At 38.6% G+C, this 23,789-nt stretch overlaps 1 protein-coding gene and 1 long non-coding RNA gene across 2 annotated transcripts in view; one reads left to right on the top strand and one right to left on the bottom strand.

Annotated features, from left to right (window-relative positions):
* Window positions 1-9,439: 9,439 nt before the first annotated feature.
* On the bottom strand, window positions 9,440-15,019 carry LOC126195369 (ornithine decarboxylase 1-like). The gene is made up of 8 exons (XM_049933945.1): window positions 14,882-15,019; window positions 14,698-14,794; window positions 14,504-14,580; window positions 14,234-14,406; window positions 12,384-12,681; window positions 11,712-11,963; window positions 11,152-11,360; window positions 9,440-11,041 (listed from the first exon to the last, which is right to left on the bottom strand). The coding sequence occupies exons 1-8, from the start codon at window positions 14,969-14,971 to the stop codon at window positions 10,810-10,812; spliced, it is 1,428 nt and encodes a 475-aa protein (XP_049789902.1). The 5' UTR covers window positions 14,972-15,019; the 3' UTR covers window positions 9,440-10,809.
* The window catches only part of LOC126195370 (uncharacterized), a 251,923-nt gene continuing 243,091 nt past the window's right edge, over window positions 14,958-23,789 (top strand). Inside the window, exon 1 of the long non-coding RNA XR_007538596.1 lies at window positions 14,958-15,092. This is a non-coding gene — a long non-coding RNA (uncharacterized LOC126195370). The remainder of the gene's footprint in view (window positions 15,093-23,789) is intronic.

The raw sequence follows: 23,789 nt of genomic DNA, 5'->3' as shown, positions 1-23,789 counted from the left end.
ATTGCAATACAGCCCAGTAATACCACTGCATAACAGTTTGTCCCTGTGGCATGAATTCATGATGTGCTAATCCTTCAAAGTCAAAGAAAAATACCAGCATGGCTTTGACATTCGACCTGACCTGACGTGATGGGCTTTTTTGTTCTTCTAGAACCTTTCCCAATCCATTGTGAAGATTGAACCTAGATCTCAGCATAATAATTGAAAGACTCACATCTCATCACCAGTCATAATTCTCTTAAGGAACATCTCGTTCTCATTTGCGCAATCCAAAATCTCTTCACACATTGTGAGACGAAGGTCTTTCTGGTCTTGACTCATGAGCTGTGAGACCAACTTGGTGGCAACACGATGCATTCCAAGATGCTGTGTCAGGATTTCATGATGTGATCCAACTGAACTGTTACATTCTTCTGCAATCTCTTGTGTTACGGCATAAAGTCAAGCATTGGCATGCCAATCAGGAATGACAGGGAAGAGAAGGCTGTGAGAAGAGGTCAGCCAATAACACGCTGACCGCCCCCTTCCGTGATGACAATGCAACAGAAGCAGCCACTATGTGAAGAGGACATAAGCACCTTGCTCGACAGGTGGCACTCCAGTTTGATTGTAGCTTCAAGATTAGCGACTTGGATAGGAGCACTTCAACAGCAGTTCAGGAAAGGCTTTTGTCAGTTAAGAGATCAGCAGTCACTGCAAAGACTGATTGTTTCGTGTGTCGCCCTTTGCTCGTGACACATCTGTGTAATTGCCAAAGTTAAGTATTGTATATGATTAATTGTAAAGAAACTCATTAATATGAGTTGTTTGAATGCTTGCCTAGTGAAACGAGTATGCAGGATTCCTAGATGCAACATCTTGGACAGCCAGTCTTCAATGCACACTTTCGGTGATGTTCCTGACATGAGCGTCATCGGTTGGTGTTGAAGGGCGTCCTGAACGAGGGTCATCTTTAACTTCCATCTGGCCATTTTTAAACTGTGAACCATTTGTAACACCAAGTATGTCTTAAGTACTCATCACCACAGGCTTCCTGCATCATTTGATGTGTCTCTGTAAAGGTTTTCTTGAGTTTTCACGCAAAATATAATGCAGACGCAATGCTCCCCTAACTCTGCCATCTTGAAATTCGAAAACTGCATGACACAACATTCTACTCGAGATAACACTGAACAATAACTAACAAACATACAACAATAAAACTTTCAGCAGTTACACATTAAAAAGGCATGTGTTACACATTAAACAGAGGCGTGTGCAGAGATGCCAATTGCATTTCGGCCCAACACGCCATTGGCACAAAATTATGGATGTTCTGGAATTTTTTGAACAGACCTTGTATTCTAACACACGAAGACTCATTTCTCACTTTTCGCAATTTTGTCAAGGTGCTGCACTGCTAATGCCAATTGGTTGACATAATGCAAACTCTTCAAGTTTAAGGTTCTATTCATGCATAAATCATTCTTGGGCATGTAAAATTTTAGAAAGTATAGAACTTTGAGAACAAATGAATCGTGTATATTGGCCCTGTATAATATTTGATTTCTCTCTGACATGCAAAAATTCTTTTTTAGCCCAGTGATACAAAAATATGGTTTTTAGGAATTTTAATTGTAAAGAGCATGCAAATGTAGAGAGGATCGTCAGAACTGAAGAACTCGATAACAAATATAAGAGATGGAGATATCCAATTCAGCAATATTTGATAATTATTAAAATGAAAATAAATAAATAAAGTAAAATAAATTATTTCATTTGCTGAACAGGCCTATCATCCTTCGTTGACCTATTTTGGTAATAACTTGAATGTCTGTATAGTGGAATGAAGTAATAAACACTGCCAAACGTTCAAGCAGCAAGTCTTAAATGAATCTCAATCAATTTTTAGCCATGGTTTACCTTTTTTCTGGGAGTGTCTACTAGATCTGGAGACAGTGCCAGAGCCTAAAAATCCAAGAACTGCCAATGCAGTTTCATTGTATTAACAGACACTAAGCACTGACAATGACTTCAGATCTCATTCCATCAATTTTTGTGGCTACATAATTCTGAACATCACTCTGTCTACCTATTAATAAATTTCTGCATCAGCTACTTTCCCCAAAAATTATTAAATATCTTCATTTGTTAAAGTGTACTCTTCTCAGTTTAGTGACTCAGTGGATAACAGCTTCTTCCTATCCTATGACTAACTTTATGTATATTCAGACTGAAACTTTAAGCTCCAACACAACAAACTAACATAAAATGGTATTTAATGTGTAATCTTTATACCTAGTGGATTGTGAAAGCAATGTTAATTTCACCCATCTACATGACAGTTTTATTTGAATTTCCTATTTATGAAAAGTTCTTTACATAACTGTTAAACTAACTATGATAATGCAAAGTCCTTAGTGGGTTATCAGTAATTGAAGAAGTAAAAGTGACAACTCACTGTATTGTTGAGGTGCTGAGTCTCGATACATGCATAAACAAGACTGAGAACATTTCTAGCTTTTGGATGAAACCTCCACTGTAGCTAATATAATAAATGTACACTCACATTCACCTGCACTGCTACTTTTCCCTGGCTGGCCACATAGTGTCCACACTGCAGCTCGACTGTGGTGAGGGGTTGTCAGGTAGGATGCATGAGGGGAGACAAGGGACTGATAGCTTGATGACGAAGAAGAAGAAGAAGTGTGGCATAGGAATGAACCACCAGTGAGCTTATTCTGACTGTAAGCAGGAAGAATTGTATGCAACATACAATAACCTGGAGGAGTGAATTGGGATGGAGAGAGATAATGGAGAGGTAGGTGTGAGTATTGGATGACTAAAGTTAGCAGGGGCTAGTGGAGATGGAGGCCAGGAGGAGGCATCACTTCCAGAACAGCTAATACGAACCTTCAGAATTACTGAACAAAGTGAGTGGGGAGATGATGATGTGATAAAAATTTGAAACTTTTTTGTTTATATTGTGCATTTCTTACCATGTGAAGCTTCTCTGTCTGTTGGTCTCTGCAAACTGTGTATCTAAAATCTCAACAGTGGATGTGCATTTGGATTTCAAGTTTTAGGTATGTTAAAAGGAAAGAAACAGGGACACACAACATTGTTATCTATGGACAGTTTATTTCCACAAAACACGTTCTTTGAGGATACCAGATGCTCTTCACAAACAGTGACTTGAAATACATACACTGTAATAATATACTGTCTTGTTACATACATGTGCACAGTTAACATGTTGACAGCCACACGCTTTGTGATGGCTGATTCACTGCCAAGCCAGACACACAGCATTAGGCTCCGCTATGTCAGCAGATGGCCCCTTGGCCTTTGGTCGAGATGTGGCCACCAGCGGCTACAAAGCAGCCAGTGTGTTAAGATTTAGTAGATTAATCGCCCACCATTGTCATCACATGAACACAAGTCTGACAATACCCCTGTACTGCACATTACGCAAAGGCTTTCAGCATTAACATACTCCTTGCTCTCACGTATTCACAGTTTGGCTCACTGCTCCGGACTAATGTCCTCTAATCTCGCCCTTTGGCAGAGATCTCTCATTTCATAGTTTTTATTGGTTGAAAAGAAAATGTGACAACAATTAAGGTGACAAAAGAAAAAAATTATAGAGTTAACCTTCCCGTATTTTAGAACCATTTAATTCATGTATCCAAAGTTTTGTATCCTTGTGTTTTACAGGAAAAAAAAAAAAAAAAAAAAAAAACAAGGCAGTACTTGTTCGTACTTTACTGATACTGTAACTTTCATATTCAATAAAATTCCCCAACTTCTGGGAGACCCGCCATCTAATGTATTCAGTAAAAGTTTCTATTGTATTTCTTCTAAAAATAAAAATATCTTAAGTCTAAAACAACATAGAATTTGGAAATTTTCAGATTAGAGTTTAGAAATTATTGCAAGGTATGGGAATGGTTGGTGTCTCGAGATCGTAAATTAATTAATTAATTAATAACTTCTGAATTATGAACATTTATCCTGAACTAATTGTTTTCTCAGAATCATGGACAGTTGCCCTATAAAGTTAACTTTGTTATTTGTTCTTATATTTAAAGTTTGATACAAGTAGTTTTGTATGGTGATGACATTATAGTATCTTCATATCTGGACATATCCTGAATGTATAACTGAGTGAAAAAGATTCCACCGCAGGGTCCCTGGCTCGATACAGTATATCTGCAATAATAAGAATATTATCATTTATCAAATGAGAAAGTTGAGTAATTCGTGTACATTTATGGTGCAGTCATGATTCTATATTTGTTATTTATTTATTTATTTATTTATTTGATTGGGATTAAACATGTTTTGTTTCTAATTCATTTCAATTTCCAGTATTAACTGTAAGAATGGAGAAGGAAAGCTAACTGCTGACAAACTCTGATTACTTATATTTCCAAAAATTTGTTTTGGATTGATTTACCATATTCACACAGAAATGACTGACTACAGCAGCTACAAGAAAGCTGACTATTTTACATATGTTCCAGTTTTTAAGGAATTATCTATTTTAATTAAATATTGCAGATAATAGGCCTGTGTGGCGAGTTCAGTATTAGTGAGACTCAGTCAGCCATCCATCCTAGTTATATCCATAATACCTGTTTGTATCTTTTGCAACTTATATGAAACATTCTCATCAATACAGGAGATCAACATAAAATAATATCCACAATTACCTTTAAGGTAGGGCTTAATTTGGGCTGTGATGCACCAGAAACAGTTCCGGCACCTCCCAGGTGCTCACTGGAACATGTCAGCACCAAAGATCTGAAGTAGTACATGTGTATTAAATCATCACGACATGACTAATTTGCTGCTATGTTGGCACCAATGAACATGATACAGGGTGACTAACATGATGTGATGGGCAGGGTTGTGGGGTGAGGTGTACAGAGAGAGAATGTCCGTTTATTGTAATGATCACAGTAGGCGAGAGCATATCAAGCACATCTAAAACGAAGTGCTGAACAGTACACGGAAGAAAGTGTGACAGCCTCACCCTTTCATTTTTATTTTGTTTTTGCAATAATTCAATGCCACACACACATGCTATACAACAGTAGCTCAACAGAAACAGTTATCATATACCAAGTATAGATATACACTTGGAAGAACGTGATTTGCTTTAAGACATTTGTTCAATGGAACGACATTACCCAATACTGGAGAGAATGAATGCAATCTGATTTAAGATAGGGGGAAGTGAAGGAAGAAACTTCAGATTATGTTTTCTGTGCCTTGAATCTTTAAAATTATATGAAAAACCACAGGGAAAAAGTAACTGGGGGAAATTGAGGCAACAGAATAGTTTCAAAATTAATGCTTCATTAAATCAAACTTACCTATCTACCCTCCCCCCTCCAAATGACACCTAAAACTGCAACACAAAGCAACTGGCCCTCTCAAAGTTCGAAAGCTAAGCTATGGCCACAATCCTTGTACATGCCTATCCTCTGCACTGCATTGTTTCTATGGAGCTAATGATCTTATCAAGCTTTTGATAATTACATCAGATCTATTGATAGGGTATAACTGCACACACAGATGTTTCAAAAACTAGCTATAGACATTAAGAATGTGATGTGAAAGAGCCACGGGAACGGAATGCTGTCAATAGGAAGGAAGACATTCCACACACGTCAAATAGTCTATCTTCAAATTAGCAGGCAGGAGAAGGAAATGATTAGCAAGCTAGTTTCTTGATAAATATTACTTTTCTGTCAATTTGATTACTTTGTTCACATAAAATACCTCAGACATTCTGAACTAGTACACAGAAATGTGTAATTTATGCATATTAGCTATTCGATCTTAATTATCTTACATTATTCATTTTTCTATTAGATACTTTCACATTTTACTACCTTGGGCAACTCGTACAGAACTCTCCTGTTGTCTTGCCTTTTGGCCATCACAGAATGAAGCTACCTCACGTATGATTATTGAACCAACACTTTCAGCTTGCCTTTTTCCTAGAGAAATAATTTGAAATTGCCAGCATCATTGTCATTCAGATCATGATACATAGACTACTTAAACCTTGTTGCAGACCCAAATTGCTGCATTTAAGGAGGAAGATTGGGGTTTAGCATACCATATATGAGAGAGATACCTCAAGCTCAGATTGAACCAGGATTTCAAGTATATCTTTCTCAAAGGAAATGCTGGCACTATCACTGTAATTTTTTTCTACATCAATGAAACTTAAATCTGAATGGTCTTTTGTAGTCCCTCAGAGTCCAAGCTCCAATTACAACCTTACTTCATGCATTTCAGACACTGCGGGTTATCAGAATCTGTCCAATGAACAGAACAAATGAGAAGTAATATATTTCTACAGAAATTACATTAACACACTCACAGACTTCAGTGAAGGCATACCATTTTTCAAATCCCAATACACTGTATGTGATAAGTTCACATGTATACTTGTATCACAGGCTAGTGCTGTTTGGTGAGGCAGCCTACCTTAAATAACAATCAAATTGGTATTTTGATATCTTCCAAGACAGCAGTGCAAGTGGGATGGACTGGGCTGAGGACGATGCTTTCCTACCTTTCATCATCTGCGTGTTGGTTGTGGCAGATATGGCATGTTCGCAGTGTCACCACCACATGCAAATACTACAGCTGTTAAGAGTGAAGTTACCAAAGTCTACAGTTCTTATGTTAATGTCTTTGCTATGTAGTTTAACAAAGGATTAAGTTGCATATCCTAATTTTACAAGACGACAGGTTTCATTAGCTTTACATACTGTCCAGTACAGAAAAAGTTACATTTTCCTGCCATGCATAATTTTAAGCCATACTTCATATCAACATAATTCTCCATTTTATTGATTATTTTTCTGAAATCACTGTATGCTTAATATGTTGACATTAATTTGAATTTTGACGGCAAGTCCAATTGAATTTAACCGACCAAAAGGCCACAAATTATCGTTCAATGCATTCACTACCCCTAAGGCTGGCAGTAGCAACACAGAGCCTTGTGCTCGACACTGATGCCAATGCTTGGACTGGTGATGAAATGTCAGTCACTATCTATGCAGCAGACCGTGTGCTGAAGTAGGCTGCTCCATTAAATATCCCTAGTCTATGGCACAAGTGTACTGATGAGATTCTGTGTATCGAGATTTTAAATGCGGGCTGTCTGTTTTATTCTAAAAATGTATCGTGATTACTGTATAAATATTACTTCTCATTTGTTCCATTTATCTGACAGATTCTGAAGATGGCTGTGCATGAAATGTATTCAGACATACCTTTTAAAAAAATGAAAGTGTAAGTAGTTATCGAGATGGACAGTTATAACAGGTGTTTAGAAATGAATATTTGGGTCTTAAGCATTTATTACGTTGAACCTAAAAATTATGAACAGTACTTCAGATAAAATAGCTGTTTTTCTTTTGTGTGTTCAGTGCGAACACCATTCGTCACATGGCACAAATCGAGACAATAAGTTAGTTTTTTCCAAACCTTGATCAGTGTGTTGCAACAACTGCTTCAATCCTGATTCTAGAGTCGTGTAAATGAGCTGGTAGTGGAAGTATGTACACAGTACCCGTTACGAATACCTCAAAGGTAAAAATTGCATGTCATCAGATCTGGTGAATGTGGAGGCCATGAAAACAAGCTCTATAATTTAGCCCCTTGGGGCCAGTCCAGCAACTGGGTACGACATTGTTAACTAGTTGGGTACTGAGCTATGCCAATGATGCTACACACGATCTTGCTGCCAAATAAAGTTCTGTGATTCAGTTTATAACAGATCTTTTATGTTGGGATAAATTTATTTTATTTTTTGTTAGATGTTTTCGTTAAATAACTGAATAAATTGTAATTAGGAATAATTTAATTAAGCAGAGTAGAGAAGATCAAGTCAAAGAGGTGTTCATTGGGTGGACATTGTCGTAATGTAACGTCATTGCATTGCTCGGTTGTTAAAACAAGTTGTTTGTGTTCCATTCTGCTGTTAGGTCGTGCGCGTATCTGAAAGGAATTAATTCAGGGACTAGAATAAACTTTCACATAATAGTTAAGATTCGATGTTCCGACAAAAGGGGTTAATGTCAGTGTTGATTTGGATTGTGGGTGACAGGATTAGTTTTGACAGATACGTGAAAACGGACGTAACAAAAGTTGTTCGCATATCATCCTTGAACGTGACTTATTTAATTAACGACTGCGGGCCCATTAAAAGCTATTATCTCATGATTAGGATCAATCCCTCTTTCCTCTTAGATAGTGATCATTCATTAACATTTACATCATGAGAAAAAGGATTATTAATAAAAGTGATGTTAAATGACAATTACGTGTTATTCCGTTAGTGTGGAACTGACGTAAAATCTCTGAAATGGCGTTGATATATAATTTGTGTTAAATACTGAACTGAGATAGGAAGTAAATTGAAATTAGTGAACATTTGATACTGAGACTATAGAAGCAGAAGTGCTCAAGGTTTCTCTTCTCTAAAATGGCAAAATAGGTACGAACTTTAACACAGTAGTTGACATTATATATTGCAAAGACATTAGCATTTCATACTTATTTTGACAACGTGCTGTCAAACGAAGGAACGTTGAGTCTCTGTACGAGTAATAAAATTAAATCTAAACATAATTAATAACGGCGAACTCCGCTTTAACAAACTGTATTGCGTGTCGTCATAGGGCAATAACTGCTCAACCCTGGAGACTTGTGTGGTGAAATTAGAAGTCGGGCATATAAAACAAACTTAAAAATCCATTCAAGCTACAGTGGAGTCGGCACAACACGACGTGGGCAGTTATAAGTTTCTTCCAATAGTGAAAGAGAATCCTTAGGTCTAGCACATGAAGATGATGAATACCATTTCTAGTTGCTTCACCAAAAAAGACAGTCCCTTAGACTTTCTGCCAGGATATGGCACAAAAAGATGTGCAATTTAGAGCACTGTCATTTGAACTGTACCATCTCATGGGGATTTGCTGACTCCCAGTTTACACACATTGTGCATGTTCACATTTCCACTTAGATATAATGTTGATTAATCAAAGACGACAATCCAGAAAAATCTTCATTATGCAAAAACGTTTTGTTTGGAAAGGTATTACATAAACCATTCGATACAGTGCATGTACGTAAGTGTACAAACAAAACTGTTTGCGTTGCTCTTTCACCTGATATGTCAATCATAATGTAAGTTGAATGTAGTGAAAGATCAAAAGTCAATGTGAAACATCTGTTTGTGACTAGTGACATGATGTAGTACTAAAATTTTATGTACATCTGCTTGAGAAAATGCACTGGACATTAAGAAAAGAGAAAAATATTCAGTTTCAAATTGATGCACGTCATGTGACCATTTGCAATTATGTATCAGCATGTTGAAAAATGCACTTATTTGGAAAAGGGAATGCAAACAAAAACAAACATGTCAGATTAAATAAAGCAAATTTATTGCTCAAGGCAATACATTAGTATTATCATGTTTCCATGCGAAAAAGCTGCCTCTTCGCTTATTCAAACCTATTACATCTTTCTGATAATCAAATGACTTTCCACCACAGTTTTGGCTTGCATCCTCCCAAACATCGCTGGAGACAAATGCATTTGCTTACATAACTTGAAATGACCTAACATTTCAGATAGTTAATGATAAAAAGTTACAGGTTGTTTAAAATTAGTAACTTAACAGTACATAAGAAATGAGTTTTAATTCGCTACGTCTGTCACCCAATTATATCCAAGCTTCGATCCTATAAAGAGTTTCTAAAGAAGTTTCTTAATAAAATAATATAAAACTTATACAGAACCAGTCAATTTAACATAAAAAAGGTGAAATACGTTCAAATAGTTAAAAATAAATGCATCAATACAATATGCTAATAAAGATTTGTATTGGTAAAGGATAGTAATGAATTTGCGTGTAAGAAATTGTTTTCACCATGTGCTATTGAAATGTATCTGAAACCTATACCTTTTTCATATTAACAATTTTGAAATGGACTGACAATTCAAACAGTTTGAAATGTAGGGCTATTACACTTTTTCCACACTTCCGAGCTTATGATTAGATACAGACTTCGAAAAAATTAAAACTATCTTAAATTTTCCTATTGTAGCAAATCAACATTTGAGACACCACATCATGTGCATCAGCAAATGACTTCCGACTTGTGCTGGTTTCAAAAACACCTATAGACTTGACAGAAGTAACATTGTGAATGAATAGATTACTGTAAATGGCTGTGTTGTATTCTTGTAGAGTTGTGGAATGTAACCATATACCTGAACACCCAAGCAGACCCTTCCATAAGTTAATATTTTGAGATTCAAATAATATTTTCCTCAAAATCTTAGGTATCAGGATACAGCACTATAACCCTGTCATATGAAGTGTCACCTCTCTAGGTTGTTGCATCTCCATTTTGAGGTAGATGTTTGTAACATTGAAATTGTCCCCCTACAATATTTAACACCATGGGATACTTCCCAGATTTGGTCTCTGTCACCTGTGGAATGCTGTCATGGAACAATAGAATGTCACGATAATAATACTATACAGATATCTATTAACAATGTGCTCTGAATAGTTTTGAGACTGTCATCACTGCTACATATAGCAACTAGTCAATATTTTTGGTATGCACACATTCAGTCTTTCTTGAAATAAAACAGCCACAGGAGAAGATGGAATGAATGGCTGTATATATAAATGTCAAAAAGATTTGCTATTGAAGAGAATAAAGTACCAGCACATTTCAAATGTCATTGCTTAATCTCACAGATGCCACCTTCAAAGACCTAACTGACAGGTCCAACCTCAACTAACTCATATAAAAATGCTGGTCCTGCAGATGCAGGTGGAACAGGATTATTTGCAACAACATCAGGAGCTGCAAGAGGCATGGCAACTTCCTCCCATTCATCTATGTTGCCACGCCCATCTATGTCAAGCCCCAGGTGGAGATTTGCTGGTGTGCTGCCGATCACGAAATGCTCTTCTGTCATTGGGTGCAGGTCTTTCAGCAGCAACCTGTACAGAGGTGCAGCAAAATGTTTGAAACATAACATAAAAATGCTGTTATATACTTAAAACACACAAATTTTAAGTTTTCAATAAGGTGTACAAATGTCTGTGCTCACCAATTGTGATCGTCAATGACAGTGTGCACCTTGGGCACTGGGAATCCATTGAATGGAGATGCCACAGGTAGTGTATATGCACCCATGTTTTCAAATACAATCCAGTCTCCCACTTCCAGCTCTGGCAATAAGGTGCGTTCAACTATTTGATCCAGACCATCACATGTTGGTCCCCACACAGAACACTGACGTATTTTCCGCCCAGCAGCCTACATAAAAATGAAGCTGTGGTTCATACACTATCTTTCAACATGTAAATAAACATTTTTACAACTAATTCCTATGGCTTGCTTATTGATGAAAGCATAATCAAGTACTACTGTGAATAAGAAAAACTATAGTAAAAGACAATATTTTTGTACACTTTTTAAATGGTTAAATACCACTTTTGATTATGTCAAGAAGTGAACTGGAAAGGAACTAATTACTACATTTTCAACTGAGTTTTTCGTAACAGGTTAGGGCAAAAAAATACTGAAACATTCATTCATACACTGTCCTGGTAGAAGCATCTGTCAACAGATGTATTGTTATCAAGTTATGTACTGTTATCAACTTACATTAAGAGGTATTGGTGTTACTTCCATATGGTCATACAGCAGGCAATTAAAACTGCCATAAACACCATCATTAACATAGTACATGACTGATGTGATGGATCTGTCCTCATGATTAATAAGTTCTCTCTTGGAATGGACATTTGTGGCAAGTGTGTACGCTGATGCAACATAGTAACGTCCTGGTTCTGCTATAATGTGAACTTCAGGATCAGGAAAGAATTCTTCCAGAGCATTATTTATCACTTCTGCAATCTAAAATGAAGCGAAAACAATTTTTTTTTCAATACTCTGTTATACCATTAGAAAGTGTATTAAGCATAGTACTGTTACTTTTTAAAAAAGATGATCATTACTGTAGCACTAGTTACTTATAGACTATTAAAAATAATGCTCTCCATCAACTTTCTTTGAAATTGTATGAAAATTCTCTGTGGCTTAGTGCAAGCACACATTTATTGAGCTGATTGGAGAGAAGAACAGTAGTAATGAAATGAAATGAAAATTAGTAGCTTTAATACTCTTTCAAATCACATTTACCAGTCTTAGTCTAAATATAAATAACAACGAGACATAATGCCACTATTTCCAAAGCAGAAGCTCAGTAAAATTAAAAACCAGTTCAAGAATAGCTTCACATGTAACTGACAAAGAAGTGATTTTGTATGATCTCACCTTGTCTATGTAGGAACCCTTGATGCCAGGATAACCACCACCGAGATCCAGCAAATTCATGGAGAAACCTAAAGTTGCACCGAGCTCAAAAAGGTTGCGGGCAGCAGCAATAGCTCTGCGAAAAACAGGTGGATCTTGACATCCAGAACCAACATGGAAACTGACTCCCACAATTTCTAATCCCAGCAAGTGTGCAATCTGCATCAGACGAGGTGCATCAGCTTCTGGATCACAACCAAACTTCATACCCAGTTGACACTGAGCAACAGTTGCATCACATCTGATGCGTATCACCAATCTGAAATAATGGAACACACACTTTATGAACAGGCTTTTATTTATAGCTGTCATTTATTTTTCCATAATGACCAAGAAAAGGCAAGAAACCTGCATGAACTGAGGCACAGATGAGCTGAAATGAGAAAAAATTCACTCCAAATTTGGCATTGACATTGCCACTCAGTTTTTGATTCCATATGAAGTACTACGCCAGTTATGCTACTGGTCAAACACATCACTGTCTTGTTTGTTTCATTGCACATTACTGACAAAAATATATTAGATTTATAGTGAAAGGGTGGAACAGATGTTAATCATGATTTGTACATTTTTATCTGCAAATGACACCGCTAAGACTTCTTTATGTAGCTGCACATACGCTACAAAAATGCGAAAGCATAGCATTCTTGCACAGCATAGCTTTATCATACAACAGTTGGGTACTTCCTTGTATTATGACATGCATTAGACAAATTCTATTTATGGATACTGTATCTCTATTTGGCCATGCATATGTGACAAAATGTAAGTGTTCAAAAGCTTGCAGTGTTTAAAAAATAAACAGAAAATTCAATTTGGAAAATGTTTTGATTTACAAAGTCACAAATCAAATGTGCATGGTGCAATCTGTTGGTTTGATCATTAAGTTCTGCAACTAAACCTCTCTTTTACTTCTGGGAATGACCAGTTAATATGAAAAATGTGAAATTGCACCATGGTTCACAATCCACATGAAGCTATTGCCTCTGGCTAAGTGGCAGGATAAGTCAGTTGAAAGGTCATATATCGTGTACCAAACACTAGAGGACAATGCTTAATGAAGCATGGAAGTGTTTAAACCAACCATGTTAATCTTTATTTTACCACAAGGCAACCACCTTCCTTTCTTGTTACATTACAGTAGACATGTTACACTAAGTTTTGAGATACCAGCACCCACTCCCCCCTCCTCCCCCTCCCAACAACCCTACCTCCATCCCCTCAAAAAACTAATAAGATCCTATTTTATCCTTGAAGAAAATATCTGGTTCTGGAAGTTAGGGGTGCCATTATCTAATTATATGGGTTCACATCAGCACTACTTGGAGTTTCACTTTCTGTAGGTTGCTGCTGGCTATTCCATATTCATTTTTAACAAAATATCATTTACAGCCACTAAAGCTCTATCCAACAGATTCATTTTAATGTAAGACCAAATATATTCTCTTCTAGAACTACTTATGTAGCCTATTATTCAGTAAATTACAAGTTAAATTCATTAAACTGTTTTTAAATGAATCTTGATCTAACAAATGACACCATTTCGACAATTTTATTACACCATGAGCTGGAAATTACCAGTGTGTAACAAAAGAATGCACTACCCTAATTTAGATGAATGTCAAGAAACGTACATATCATACACTGGTCAGTATTATTATTGTGAAGTACGTTCCTTACATTATCGAAACAGTGAAATTCTGAAGTAGGAAAAATGAATTCTGTCAAATGTGTGCCTCATTGTTAATTTGCAGTCTTACAATACATCTCAACAAGAAGAAACTTGATTTAATTGCAAACAGAATACTCACTTTGCTGTGGGAAACAGGCTTTTTATCTTGTGGAGTTCACATTCATTGTCAAAGGTCATAAGATCAACACCTACAGCTGCTGCATGTCTAATGTGAGAGGCTGGTTTTGCTGGATTTGCAAAGATTATGCGGCTCGGATCCACACCAATGGACAGAACCTTGTTAATTTCAGCCTGTAAAAAACACCAATGAACATTTTGCTACACCTGACGTCTCTCTCAAATGGAAATGGTTTTTAACATCAAATCATGTGACAATGATTCCACTCACCTTTGAAGCACAATCAAAGGAAGTACCAAGTGCAGCCAGCACTTCCAGTATAGTCAGACTGTCGTTGCACTTCACCGCTGAAAGACAAAAATGGAATCAGATTACCTTTGGCAAAGAAAACCAGACTGAAAAGATACTTCACTAATTATGACATTGGTACTAAATAGGCAAAATTGTTACAATATGCATTATACCATAGTATGGCTGAACTCTTGGCATTTTAAGTTTCCATTCTTTGTGTTTCTTCATTATATCTCCTATGTCACAGACATAAAATGCTTCCTCCTGGACCTAGAACAAGAAGTAGTTTGCAAAATTAGAGGCAACAGATTTAATTTTAATAAAATGTATTAAAATGCAGTTAAAACAATAACATACTCCTGATTCAGCGATGTCTTTGATGATGTTCCAGACATTTGCACCTGCATCCATAACATGGATTCGTTCATCAAGGTTGCTCAGCTTCATGATTGCTGTTGGTTACAATTGGTGGACGATATTTGGGAGAAACTGTGGTCGACTGGACCTTGATTTTCAGAAAAACTGGTTGGAATAAGCAAACTGAAAAGGAAGAAGAATTTTAGCCAAGGTAACACACAAATACCCCATTTTTAAACTGAATGTTGATCTCATGCAATACTAAAATGAATTTACACATGTGTAATTGTGACCTAAATGAAATATATGAAGCAAGTAACACAAGTTATTGAATGAAATATTGCAAAATACTTACGAGGCAGCCTTCGTTCAGTTTTGGGCAGCTTGTACGGAAGGCAATTTAAATAAGGTTAGATATTTTTGTCAAGCTGTCAGCAATGTGCTACCCAAGGTGGTTCACCGTTCAAAGACAGTCTCCAGTTAGACTTGTACAGGCAGAAACCTGCCGTCGGGCTCTGAACCAGCCGACCAGAGGTATCACTACCCTGTAGGTAAAGGAATTAGATGTGAATCAGAAACATTATTCATAGCAATTTGAATGTTTGGTTATGGTGCGTACCAAACTGCTAACATAACAGTAAAATTTAAATGACAGAGTAATACTCGTAAATCTTAAGTATAACCCAAAAGAAGCAGGTTTTATGGGACCAATGCAGCTGACACTAAACATTATAGTATAGTATATAGTCATAGTTATTTAAAACTAAATAAAATTTTACAGCATAACCTGTAATTCAAATTTTGGTCTTTATTAGCTTTAAGCTAATTTATTACTAGTATAAAGTGCGAACGAAATACCCTCACACAAATATAACAAAATCAAAATGGAACGAAAAAAAGGAAGTTACTATTCTTGTATGACTACAACTTGACCGAACTTTAGATTCAGTAAATGTAGATATACTCACCCAATTAATGTGCAGACCAAGTTGCACAATCAAAGCTTGTGAACGCATTCACTAAGGCCTTTCAAAATTACTTTCTGTGCACCAGCCGGCTGGCAGGTAACTATGCTGTGCCGTTGAGCCTGTGTTGATGCCGTTTTGTGGCTAATACTGAGCGAACTCCGGACCACGCAAGTACCCTGCCTCCTCGTCAGCGTCCTCTGCAAACACTGTGCGTCGGATTCTGCCGGCCGGGCGAAAGTAATTTGTGGCTCAAGAGAGCGCTTCGCTTTTGACACCCATTCGTGGTTCTGGCGACACTGTGTGATGTGGCTGACCGAGCTGCCTTTATATAGATAGGAAGCAGTGTGAGGGGTGGGGTACAGGACCTTATCTAGCCAGTGGTGTTGCAGGGCCAAGGAACAGAGTCCTCTTCAATGCTCTTCCCCTCCCCAGACAAGTAGATTGAACCTTAACATCTGACTCCAGTATTATCACTTATCAGTTGCCACTATCAGCTCTCAGTTCACTCTTCACATGATCACACAGTCAAAGGCCCTATACTTGTTAGAACACCATGAAGAGTTGGACAAGGTCATTTCCCATTTTCAGTATTTGACTATTTTGTATGAGAAATCAATGATGATGCTCTGAAAATAAGTCTATGCATACCCCTAGCGTGTGTTATATTACTCACAAAAACAACCCTTGTACACAAAAGTCAGAATTCCAAAATATTGTAATAAAAAGCAGTAAGTCCTGCAAATGAACAACAGCTGGTGCAGGTACTGACAGACTCTTTAAGTAAATAAATGTAGCATTTTGCCCTTAAACAGACGATTGATCTATTATTGTTCAGCAACAGAAAAAGTGACCGATCTCTGGAAATGATAATGGCCATGAAACTTGTACAGAGTTACCTAAGATAAAATGGTTACACGAAACTATGGACAGAAAAATCAGATAAACAGCTTCATTGGAGCAATTCTAAAGAAACGTTATTCAATCATGATTGAGGTTTCTTATAAAACTCTTTCTCAGAAGACTTCTGATTCCTGCTTGTTGACATGGGACACTGACCAGGTGTGTGTGTGTGTGTGTGTGTGTGTGTGTGTGTGTGTGTGTGTGTGTGTGTGTGAGAGAGAGAGAGAGAGAGAGAGAGAGAGAGAGAATTTCATGAATGCGAGAGCTTCACTGAGATGCTTGTGTAACTCCAGTATCAGGTGCTACAAGATAAGGTTTGTGCATCAAGGAGGATTCTACTGATAAATTTCCGAGAGCGTATTTTCGAAGGACAGCAATGCAATACATAGCGTCCTGCGAAATCTCGCCGATCATGACTTAAATATGAAAAAAAAAAAAAAAAAAAAAATTGTTCTCGCGCGCTGTGCCTTGAAGTACCTTGCGCCACTCACTGTAATTGGGGGGGGGGGGGGTGCGCAGAGTATTTCGGCAAAGATGTCATCCTGAATTCTTGTCACAACTTTCGTAAAATAAGGCGAACTTTCAACTGAGGCGAAGTTTGCCCGGTATGTGACAATCTATATTTAGAGATCTTACCCACTTCCACGCAGTGTCGTATTTTTCTAAGATGCACTTTAACAGTCAATAGGACGTATAGATGAAAGAGATAGTGTAATGCGATTGGAACCGGTGTTACAACACTGTAATAGTCTTTGTGTGCTGACCTCAAACATAGAAAGCGTCACAAATAACGTGACTGCTAACGAAAAACGAGGCAACAGATTGAAAACGTCAAGCACACTAATTGACAGGCAGAACATCGGAGTGGATTTCCAGGGGGACACACTGGCCTTGCCCGACAATTGACGAGAACCGTTAATCACTTTGAGCCTATCACGCAACATCCGGCCACAGGCAGGCAGCAAGCGCGGGAGTTTAGCCACGCAAGTCTACTAACGGACAACTAAATGATTGCTCCTCCAATTTGTCAAGCCGGCTGCTGTGAAACACGTGCATCTGCACAATGCACCAAGGACTTGCGCGCTGCTGCAGGTCGACTAAAACCTGCTAACCGAATGTCTTGTAGGAATTTGTTTTACCTAAAGCTACGTGCGGGATTTAATTCTGGCGATAGGAACCAAACTTTAGGCTGAGCAGCGTCGCAACAGACTGTCACGCCTTGTAAGCAAATTAGCAGTTAAAACTGTATTTCACGTAGTATGGGCATCACTAAGAGTCACTTTTAGCCAGCCAGTCAGCCACCAGGTTTCTGAATGTCACCCACCCAGCCGTCGATGGCAGCTACTTTGCAGTCGTGACCTTTGTCGACGGAACCACGCTTGACGCGAAGTCTTATTTTTAGAGCGGAGAAGGGTTAAGTAAACTCCCACAGGCCATTCACAATTTCCTCCGGTTCAAAGATTTTGAATTCAAGGTTATCCCTGTACTGATTGCTATTTAACGACCGACATGTTCGTTTTTATGTTAGCAAAGTAGTCCATTGCATGCTCAGAAGAGTGAGTGTGGATCACACTATAGTTCAATGTGCACATGAAATGTCAGAGGACATTGCCTTTTAAAGGTTTTCGAGTAAACTAGATGTTACAGCCGACACCAGCCTCGGACGGCTTAATGTAGAATGGGAAACGGCCTAACAAAACAAGTCAGAATCTAATGGTTTACAAAACAGCCTATAATTATCTTTTTCAGCAGCTGTTGTCTGTGTTTACATGTTTTAACGTGTAATCGAAACTGTGAAGACGTACAGAATTCTATTGAGATGAGCATGACGTTTCAATATAGATGCGACATGCAATCCTGCCAACTGTTTCTGTAAATGGAAATGTTACTTCAAGAAATTTAATGAAGACATGATTCGATACAGAGGATTTCTCTATCTCTATACATTTAATCTTCCTCAGGAAGACGTTTGACTTCTGCTATTCGATAACGGTTGCCTTTGCTTCCAAGGCACGTAGGTACATGTTACGTTTCTTCGACTGGTTCAAGAAGCACAGAACAGAACATCGGTATCATTGTGGCTCTCGTTACCATTCGTAAACAGTTTTTCATCAATTTTAATGATTCCATGCGTCTGAGTTCCGAAGAATCTGTATGGGATACTTAAAAAGTAGTAGCAACAGCAGCAATGATTCTTCTTTTGCTAGTAATACGTGCTAGTAACATGACTAAGCCACACAGTGATGACACGTAGCTGTTGAACACTGGGATGCTCGGGAAGTTTCCTGACATTTTCCTATCCTGTGTTAATGTTCGATCACATTAGCACAGTGGAGCAATAACGGAAAGTCGACGACGAGTAACGGAAAGTCGACGACGAGTAACGGAAAGTCGACGACGAGTAATGGAAACCGTCCACGTCGCATAGTTACTTCTTGTAATGTACATTTTCTGTGTTTTATGAAAAACCACTAATGCCGTCGTCGCCGCCGCCGCCGCCGCCGCCGCCGCCGCCCTAGCCGCTAAAGTAGTAGCAGTAACTCGCCATTTTATCTGAAACGGTGATGGACCCGCTGCCTTCGATTGAAATGGCATAAATGTTTGGTCCTTATTTCCAGAGCCTGTTTCACCAGCCCCTAAGGGGCTGAATGTAACGAGTGAATGAACATACGGATGTCCATGTAACATTGAGTATATTTTTGAGATTTCCTGAAGTAAGGTCAATATCAGTTTATTTTATGCGTCCCAACAATGGGCCAGTGACATGCTACGTTATCACTCCTCTGTAGATACGCCTATTTGTACGCATCTTGTATACAAAAATTACTATGTACGTTGTTGAAACCTACTGCCTTTACATTTTATGAGAGTTTCTCCAGGGTAAGTAGTAGAATGAAATATTCTCTTTCACATTTTACAACACCAGATGGCTAAAAACATGCTACGTGGACTTACAATTGTAAGTTTGAAGAGAACTAGAGCTCTGAAGTCAGTGAAGATGATGACTAAAAATTGGTGATTATTCAATGCAATATAGATGAAATAATGTGTGACGAAGACGCTGGAGAAAATGCACTGAACAATTACTGTATTGTATACCATTTACCATGTACTTTAGAACTTTTAACCAGAAGGTATGAAGATGAAGTTACAGATTTTGCTCCAGAAGCTAAGCATTAGGACATGGACTGGAAAAATCAACTAAAAACCCTAAGAGTGGTAGAAATGCCAACAAACACACACTAATGAACTCGGTAATGGAAAATGAAAATCATGTTGCTCAATGTCTAGCAGCCAAGCGTTCGAGGAATTTTTTCTTGAGCAACTAGTGAATGCTATTACAGAATGAAGTAGAATGTATGTTTGCCAACAGAATAAATTTTCTTTTAGCCAAAGAAAAGCTAAAATTTTTTATAGGTGTAATAGTTCTGAGCAGATAATGTAAGCTTCCCCATGAGGGTATGTACCGGGAATGTGGTTTTATTTTTTCCATCACATTTCTTATAGTCTTCAGTACTGACATTAAAACTGTGCATTTTGATAGCTAATTATGCCAATGTTCCAAAAATAGTACAGTATAGTTTTCGTACTAATATACCGATTTTTTATAGAACGTTGTCTCATTTGTCACTCAGGGCATCTCAGTGACAAAAACGGTAGAAAAACTAAGGTTTTGGCAAGTAATGGACTAATACAGCGACATTACCCGTGCCAAAATCGCTCTTTGTCTTATCTCCAGTGTAAAGTTTCAACGTCCCGTCGGCATTACAGTTGGAGAACACAATCGGGAAGAGCAAGGACATGAAAGGTAATCGCTTGGGGGGAAATCTCGAAACATAGCTCAGTGTCGCAGATTACGAGTCCGCTAACTTGTGGCAAAGTCAACTTTTGTCTCGCTGTTTGAGGTTATATATCGATATTTACAATTAAACATACAAAATGATTTTTGTATGCTGGTAAAGTTTTTACGCTAATTTTTGTCTTGGCCAGTCTACAGTAGCTACTGGTCCCGAATCCATACTACGAATTTATTTTTATGACGTGCAAATTACAACAGCAATGACGCATTACTTATTCCCTCTGGCTCCATCCTTGCCCACCAATAAATTCAGGAAACTCTCAGAGCTGTGAAGTCAGCTCTATCGTTTAACATGGGTTTCGACCCACAGTTCAAAATGATATTTTTCGGATTAACAAACCATTGTTAGAGTTTAGGTCTGAATCCTGGAACGTTGTCTGACACCCCCGAAGTATACTAAAACGTGAAAGGCGCATTGAACTACGGATGGGGAAAAAAACACGCGTGCGCTTTAAGACAGTCTTCCGCCACACTGCGCGTAAGCCAGACTTGTTACATAACACATCCCGGAAATGGCTTAGCTGGGCACGGCAACGACAGCAAAAAGACCGTCTGATAAGAGGCTATGTGACATCGGCTGGCGACCGTGAACAGCATCTGTAGCAGACCCAGCATCGAGTGTCGACGCTGGCCCGGATATCGATCTGTGGCGGTAAGGTGCGTCCCCACCACTGACGCAGTTTGGCGGTGCTACTGAGGAATCAAATGTTAATACTGGCGTTCGCGCAGAGGGCCAAGAGTTTACGGCTGTAAGTGGAGCCCAATTCGCTTTATAGAAGAATTCTGTCGAACTCAACAAGAAAAGAAGAGGCAACATTAGCCCTAATTGATCAAGATCTTCGTGTACAACATCGAGCATAGAAACATTCGAGAATACGGCCATAGTACTTTAGAAGTGACTGAACATTTGTTTCCTTCGCCATGTACAATTGGGCAGAGAGTGTAGCTTCATGACCTGGCTTAATTTTACACGCTGTTGGGGCAGTTGAGAGTACGTTTGGAACAGGTATTCGAGATATTAAGTGTTCGCGTGAATCTACTACGATGTAATCCTACGCATCAAAGCCAGGAAATAAAAGACTGCGCCTAGATGGGAACGTTACTGGATGGGATCCATTACTATTGATTATTTCACTGTAAGCTTCGCAAATCGTAGAAGGAAAATCTGCATTAGTGTCCCCTCGACGACGCGGTCACTAGAGACTGAGTTTACCTCGGTTTGGGGGAAAATGTGGAAGGTAAGCTACCGTGTCCTTTTTCAGAGAAATCATGCCGTCCATTGGCTTAATCGATTTAGAGCAACTACGGAAAACGCCGATGGTGCAACTACGTGGATGGTTGGACAGTGATCTGAACCCGGTCCCTTCGAAGTCCAGCCATCTAGCTCCGTTCCCTTACAGAGCCCCTTCTTCCAAATGCAAGCACAGGGTCTGACGCTACTGTGAATTATGCCTCTGAAAACGTCGCCGAAAATTCTGTATAAATAAAAGATACAGCGAAAATCGAAGCGCCGTTCCGTTGCTGCGGATACAACCGAACGGACATTCCAATTGCCGGTCGCGATGTCCACTTTACACGCAGTTCACTCAGAACTACGTAATTAATGTCCAAATTACTTCTGCATCTGAACAAATGTAATAGTTAACCACACAGTTACTTGAACGCTGCTTCGCCAACAACTGTGAGTATGGAACTGCGCTGTTTACTGCTCAAACTATTTCGGAATACGTATGGGAAGTTGCAGATTTAATTAGACATTACGTGCTAATTTCTGAGGTATATGCGCACATTTATCACTAACATGGCCACAGGGACCGATATCGATTGTCTAAGTAGTATAGATTTTTGTCTATTACAGCAGGAGGAGAAATGATTCAACATATATGTACTGAATATGCACCACAGTTCCGAGAAATTAACCGAAACGGTAAGAGTTTAAATTCACTAAAAGCTAGTAGAACTGCATTGCAACCTATCGCCTATATTAAAAGACAGGCTCGAGAAAACGCTCATGTCAGTGCAGTGACTCTCAAGCTCGTCCGGTTACTCTTCCGAGCCAGTCAGTCATCCCAGATCTAGTCAGCAACTATTATATTTCCAGTTAACCTTTTCAAAGTATGTCGAAAATTTTTTCCCCTCCCAGCATTTGTGGAAAACATGATACTTCTATACAACAGTGTTGTTGTTAAGGTGTTTCACCTTTTGCAATATTTCCTCAAGTTGGCACCCTCTCCCAACCCTCCTATGAAATAAGGTAGCAACCCACTATTAAACAATTGACACCACCACAACGCTAGTGTGATCACGTCCTCTAATTGTCGATTTTAAAAAAAGTCCGTCTCAGTGTACCCAATGCTGTAGCCCAGACTACCTTGCCAGGAGCAAGAATGCCCTGCGTTAAGATGTCCGCAAATGAGAGCTAGCGGGGCAGTCAAGGCTACTTCGGCCTTCAGGCGCAACACGCGCGAACGTCATAGGTCTTACCTGCATCGGCTGCTACCGAGCAAGTTGTGTCGCTGCGGCGAAACACCACAAATTCATTGCAGGCTACTATACTAACTCGTGTTTCAGACGATACTGTAACAATTACCCACGTTCGTCCTGGAGCGAGGAGGACTTATGACTGTCTACTAATAATTGCTATTTACGTTGGGGGCTCCTAATTTGTTTATCACATTTTCATTTCATCTCATGCTTTGAGAAATTCGAAGTAGAAACAGCTGATAAGTGAGTTAACTCTCACTGAGGTGGTAATACGCGATGCTGGAAACCATAAACATCCTCAAAGTAGCCCTTTTCAATTAAAAACCGTACACTCCCACGCGCCGACATCAAATGCAAAGCTTAAATGACGTAGGTGGTGGAACTTCACAATGTACACGAAGCCCATTGCCCCCTTAACGGCTAAAATTTCAGTGTTTTTCTGTTAATATGTAAAGGTATGACCATGGAAATCTTACTGGCACTTATTGGAAAGGGCGGCCTTGAAATGCGCTATCACAAGGATAGCGATAATAGTACGAACTTACGAAATGCGTACGCGGCCTTGCACTATACAATGGAAGTTTCGTGCCCTGTTCGCTACAAGCATACACCTGAGGCGAAGGTCAAGAAATTTAACACCCTCTCTTCCATGCATCTGGCCCGACTTTATCAAGGGACGTAAATTGTCTAGGGGGCA

This window comes from Schistocerca nitens, chromosome 7 (assembly GCF_023898315.1).
Source record: "Schistocerca nitens isolate TAMUIC-IGC-003100 chromosome 7, iqSchNite1.1, whole genome shotgun sequence".
In the NCBI taxonomy this organism is placed as follows: Eukaryota; Metazoa; Arthropoda; class Insecta; order Orthoptera; family Acrididae; genus Schistocerca; species Schistocerca nitens.
The sequence above is the reverse complement of the archived record's forward strand: the minus strand, read 5'-3'. Positions and strand labels throughout refer to the sequence as shown.